The 5,815-nt window shown below is 70.3% G+C and overlaps 1 protein-coding gene across 1 annotated transcript in view; it reads right to left on the bottom strand.

Annotated features, from left to right (window-relative positions):
• The window catches only part of XIRP1 (xin actin binding repeat containing 1), a 5,516-nt gene extending 1,453 nt beyond the window's left edge, over positions 1-4,063 (bottom strand). Inside the window, exon 1 of the mRNA XM_077774004.1 lies at positions 1-4,063. This exon is cut by the window's left edge and continues 3 nt beyond it. Coding sequence (XP_077630130.1) covers positions 1-4,063 — 4,063 coding nt within the window.
• Positions 4,064-5,815: the final 1,752 nt, after the last annotated feature.

Below are 5,815 nucleotides of genomic sequence, written 5' to 3' on the forward strand. Positions count from 1 at the left end.
CGGCAGGAGGCGGGCCTGCCTGGCTGGCAGCGCTGGGGGCGTGCGCTGCCTCCCCCGCCCCTCGCTTGCACACTCCTTGCCCGGCGGCTTTGGAGGCGCTGGGAGAGGGAGCTGAGAGCTTGGGCAGCCCCTGGGGCGGGGGGATCTGGCTTAGGTGTGCGGGTTTCGGAGGCAGCTGAGGTTTCGTCCTCGGGGACGTCCTGGGCTCTGGCTTGGGGGTCGTTGTCCGCGAGTCCCCAGGGGCCCTCTGGCCGGCAGGGCTGCCGCGGGGGTGGAGGAGGGGGCCCCGCAGGGCCTCGGAGTCCTGCTGCAGGGACTCCTCCTCGCGGCGGCCTGGGGCTGGGGAGTCCGGTCCTGTCACAGCGGCTGGGAGAAGAGGAGGAGGAACAGAGGCATTACGGGAGTGCGGGCCGCCGCCTGCAGGCCGCGGCCCGGAGGCCAGAGCGGGCTGGGCTAAAGAGGCGACCTTCAGCGTGGTCTCTGCTGCTTGGAGGCCTCCTGGGCCGACTCTCGCCATTGCCTTCTCTGGAGGTCCCCGGGCCATCGGCGGGCGGCCCCCAGGCTCCTCCCACCCGGGCCCCTGACTCTGGCTCGGCCCGTCCTGGGGCGGGCTGGGAGCCCGGGCCGAGCGAGGGGGCCCTCCTTCGGACGGCTGGACACCCCCCGACGGGTCAGAGGTCCTCACGGGGTGAGCAGTGTGGATGCCGTCCTGGGCAGTCCCCCGCCCCCCTGGCAGCCCTGCGGGCGGTGCTTCCTGCTCCCCACTGACCTTTCGGGGGGCCGCTGAGGTCCTGGGGCCACCTCCAGCTGCAGGCCTGCCGCTCGGGGCAGCCAGGGTGGCCGCGGCCGGTGCTTGGCGCTGACCGTCCCAGCAGGGTGCGGGGGTGGCTCCGGGGCCGGAGGCTGGCTTGTGCTTGTTCACAACCTGCTGGTGTGGGCTCTGGGCCTCGGCCGTCGCCACCTGCAGATTTTGCACGGCGGCCCGGAGGTCGGAGGCCCCGGGCCCCAGGGGCGTGGCTGTGGCTCCTTCCGCCTCCCCCAAAGCCGCCAGCCCGTTCTGCCCAGCATGGCCACCTTCCTGCTCTCCTTCCCCAGCCAGAGGGCCTGCCTCCCCCGGGGCTCTCGGATGGCCCATCCCCGTGCCGGGGTCCAGCGGGGGCACATGGATGGCGTTCTCAGTCAGGGGCAGCGTCTGGGCCCCCTCGCCGCCCGGCACGGGGCCTGGGTCCGCTGGGGGCTCCCACCGCAGACTGTGCAGGCCACTCAGGTCTCCTTTGTCGATGCAGCTGGCCAGCATCTGCACGCTGCCCCTCCCGGGGAGCCTGCTGGCCAGCCGGGGCTGCAGGGCGTAGGCGGTCAGCGAGAGCAGCCCCTGCTCCGTCTCCTGCATCACCAGCCCGGTCCTCGCGACCGAGGAGCCCAGACCACATGCCAGCAACTGCTGGAACTCGGGATCCGTGTCTTCCACATTCCCGCTGCCTGGCAGCCTCAGTGGCTTAAGATGGAGCTGGCCGGCCAGGTCCCCCTGGACGAGCAGTCCCCGCTGGTCCACGTCGGGCCGGCGCAGCACCTGGCGGACGATCCTGGGAAGCTCGCCCGACACCAGCTCCTCCTTCCGGACGCGGGGTCGCCCCTGCCCGGGGCCCGGGAGCACGTACTTGGCGAGGCAGAGCTCCCCCCGCCCTCGGGCCTCCATGAGGACGCCTCCCCCGAGCAGGATGCCCGGCGTGGCGTGCAGAGCCTTCAGAGTCCCCTCCGCCGCAGTCTCCTGCCTCTCCGGCACCTCGCTGCCTGCGGGGCCCCCGGGCTGCTCCTCCGGGAAGCTGTCCCCTCGGATGCTCTCCGCCGCCAGGGAGCCCACGGGGCAGTTCTCGAAGAGCCAGGTGACCTTGCGCACGGAGCCCACGGGGACGGGCTCGGGGAGCGCCCTGGACGCCCCGTCTTCCCTCTTGCCTGCCTCCCGGGCCTGGAAAACCTCCCTCTGCCGGGACACTTGCCCCGAAGGGATCTCCACGCGGCTGCAGTAGCGCACCGGCCCCCTTCCGCAGGGGCGGCCTGAGGCCTGCAGAGGCTCGGTTTCAAAGACGTGTCCGTGTGTCTGTGTGTCCCCAGCCTGGACCCGGCTGGCCTGCAGGCGCTGCTCCCAGGCGCCCTCTGGCCCGTCGGGGGGTTGGGGTGCGAACATCCAGGTGCAGGACCGCGCCTCGGCCGGAGCCGTGGCGTCTGTGGCCTCCGACGCCTGCCTCTGCGCCAGCTCGCTCATTGGGCACGTCTCAAACAGCCAGCACGTGGTGCGCACGTCCCCTCTGGGGAGCGCCTCGGGCCGCGGACCCGCGCGGCTCTCCCCTTCCTCTTCCTGGCGCTCTTGCTGCTCCCGCTGGTGGATTAGCTCCAGGGGCTGGGTCTCAAAGAGCCAGCGGGCAGTGCCCACGTCTCCGGCCACCACCTCCTGCCGGGTGATGCCCCGCACCACGTCCACGGTAGTGGGGCTTCGGCCTAGCTGGTCCAGGGGCTGCGTCTCAAACATCCACCTGTAGCCCTGCACATCGCCGCCAACTACCTGCTCTCTGCTGACGGACGTCAGGGCGTGGAGGTGGCCCTGGCCGTCCTGCACGGCATACACCGGGGACCCCGTGTCCTGGGGCTGCTCTGCTCTGCTCATGTTCCTCTGGGCTGAAGGCACACCCTGCCCGATGCTGTCCAGGGGCAGGGTCTCAAAAAGGTTCTTGAAGGCCTTCACATCCCCCTTCACCCCACCCGTCTGGGGGGCACTCTGCGCGGGGGGCGGCGCCGCGGAGCCATCGCCGGACCGATGCTCCGACGTGAGCGCCTCAGGCTCCCGGGGACCCACCCGCTGCAGGTGACCCACTTGGACCTTGTCTCTCGGGCCGTCCAGCGACTTCGTCTCAAACAGCCACAGGGTAGAGCGGACATCGCCGGGGACCACTTCCTCCTTGGCTGGGTGCTCCGCTCCAGACTCCTCTTCCCCCTTGAGAGTGTCTAGCGCTCGGGTCTCAAACAAGTGCTTCTGGTGCTGAACATCCGGACCAGGAGGTATGAGGTCGGGGGACGGCTGGAAGTCCTTCTCGTCCACCAGGATCTCCCGAATGGCATCCAGGGGCTGTGTCTCAAAGATCCAGCGAGTGGCGCTGACGTCAGGCCGGGCCCCCTCCTCCAGGGAGATCCCCCGGATTACCCGCACCTGGCTGGGGTCCCTGTTGATGGCGTCCAGAGGTTTGGTTTCAAAGAGCCAGCGGGCGGACCTCACGGCGTTGCTTTGGATCTCCTCGCGGCACGCAGCCTTGACTTCGTGGATGGCGCCCTCCGCGTCCTGGATGGCACACAGGGGCTCCGTCTGGAAGAGCTTCACCGTCTTTTTCACATCGCCCTTCAGCTCCTGGATCTCCGAGCGCAGCTCCAGGGGGCTCTGCTCCTGGATGGAGGGCCGGGAGCCCAGGCGGTCCAGCGGCCGCGTCTCGAAGAGCATCCTGGTACCCCGGACATCGCCGCTGGCTTCAGGCTCCCTCGCCGTAGCCTCCAGGGCCTCGGCCCGGCCACTCAGCTCATGCAGCGGCTTTGTCTCAAACAGCTGGCGGGCTGCACGGACGTCCCCTCCGGGGGGCGGCGCTCCTGCGGGCTCCTGGTCGGTGCTGTTGGCAAAGGCGCCTTCCTCAAACTTGCGGGAGGTAGCCTGGACGTCACCACCGGGCACGGGCTCCCTGGCGGGCGGCCTCTCATGGTCCCCGATGGCATCCAGCCGCCAGTTCTCGAAGATCCAGCGCATGCACTGGACCTCCCCCTCGGTGGGCTCGCCCGAGTCCAGGACCTCGGCCAGGTCCTCGGCCACAGCCTCGGCCAGATTCCTGCGGAGCTCGGGGTGGATGTGCCTGTAGAGGCGGCGGAGCTCGCTGGCTTGCCTCTGCTGCTGGGTCTTGGAGAAGGCCTCCCTGGGCGGCGGCGGGGGCAGAGCCTCCGGGGCTGGGGCTGGAGGGAGGGGCCCGTCTTCTGCAGCTGCCAACGGAGTGGCCGTCGTGGGGGCCGCCTGCGTCTGGGCTTTGACCATCCTTCGGAGGAAAGGAGCAGAGATGAGCACGGGGCGGGCGCGGGGAGAAATCACAGCGGGCGGTCCCGTGTGGACCTGTGTTCAGAGGCCCCTCCCTCTCCAGACCTCACCAGGGTATTGCTGGTGAGCACCTGCGTGCTCGGTAGGTGACAAGCCTTGAACTGAGAGCATATGGGGCCGTCCATCAGGGTGGCTTCCGCTTTCCCAGAATTGCCGGGTGGCCAGGGAGCAGGTGGGCCCTACTGGCCGCGAAACTCCGTCCTGTGGCCCCGTAAGGGATGCCCACTCCGCCAGGAAGCACACGGGACCCGCTCTGCTCTCACCTTCCTTTACCGCAGTCCCTAGTGAGCTCCGCGTGAGTCCTGACCTGCAGGGTCCCGGGGGGGAGAGGCGCGTCCCCCAACAGGGGACTGCTTCCCCCGGAGAGGAAACTCCCGCTCACAACGCCAGAGGGCGCATCTGCCGCTGTCACGGGAGTCCTGCTCGCATTTACCCGCCGGGCTCTCCGTCCACTCCCCCACCCCTCCGGCCCTTCTCTGGTCTCTGTCCTGCGTCTTATCTGTCTGGTGACAGGTGTGCTGACAGTCCCCAGAGGCCAGTCGCGGAAGAATGAGAAGCACGTCGCCCCGCCCGCTGCCCCTGACCCACTGCGCTGCTCCACACTCGGGCTAAATATAGCGGAGGTCCTGGCCTCAGGACAGCGGGGGGCCCCGGGCTCCTCCGCCCGCCTCACCGTCCCTGCCCCGGCTCCCGGAAGCTGCCGCTCCTCCTGAGCTGGCCCCTGGCCCCTGGCCGGTGACCAGAGCTGGGCCTGGTGGGGGGGGGACTGAGACCTGCCTGTCACCCCCCCTTCTGAGGTGGCCGTCCCCCACGCCCGCCAGCCGTCAGGGCCCCGAGGAGTGAAGGGTGCGGGGGCCTGTGGCCGGCGGCTCAGTGCAGGCTCTGGTGGCTCGTCGTGTTTCTGGGTTCTGACAGGAAGAACGGCCAAGCGTGCCTCCCGTCCCGTCACTGGCAGGGTGGCCTGGGCAGATGCCACGCGGGGTCGCCCGTGCCACCCCATGTGCCCCAGGGATTTTCAGAGTCGCTGCTGGGGCCACAGACCATTAGAGTCACGAGCCCAAGGAGGTCAGAGCTAAGGACACTCAGAGGTCGAGGAGCCTAACCCCTCACCACTCAGGCGGGGAAACTGAGGCCCCAAGACAGCAGGGAGCTGACCCACACTTGCCCCTGCCTGGACTGAACCCCCGGGGGCTGGCGTTTCTACAGGGCAGGGACGGGGGGGGGCGCGGAACCAGAACCGGACACTCAGACTTCGGGTCAGCCCGAACCCTCCCCAGGCCGACCCCACCTGTGCTCCCAGGTCTGCTTGTCCCTGACTCAGCCGCCTCCACGGGTCTCAGCATCTGGCCATACTCAGATCTGGTCTCCCCACCTGGTGCCCCAGAACTGCCCCAAGGGCTTCCCTCTTGGGCAAGACCATGGTCTGGGGCAGAGTCTGCTTCCCGTGGCTGGGGGGGAGCTGGGCTCGGGCCCCAGGCCCTAGGCCGTGGCTGGGGGGGAGCTGGGCTCGGGCCCCGGGCCCTAGGCCGTGGCTGGGGGGGGGCTGGGCTCGGGCCCCGGGCCCTAGGCCGTGGTGTGGGGGGGCTGGGCTCGGGCCCCGGGCCCTAGGCCGTGGTGTGGGGGGGCTGGGCTCGGGCCCCGGGCCCTAGGCCGTGGCTGGGGGGGGGGCCGGGCTCGGGGCCCGGGCCCCCG

The sequence above is a fragment of the Crocuta crocuta genome, unplaced genomic scaffold (genome assembly GCF_008692635.1).
Source record: "Crocuta crocuta isolate KB4526 unplaced genomic scaffold, BGI_CrCroc_1.0 scaffold541, whole genome shotgun sequence".
NCBI lineage: Eukaryota > Metazoa > Chordata > Mammalia > Carnivora > Hyaenidae > Crocuta > Crocuta crocuta.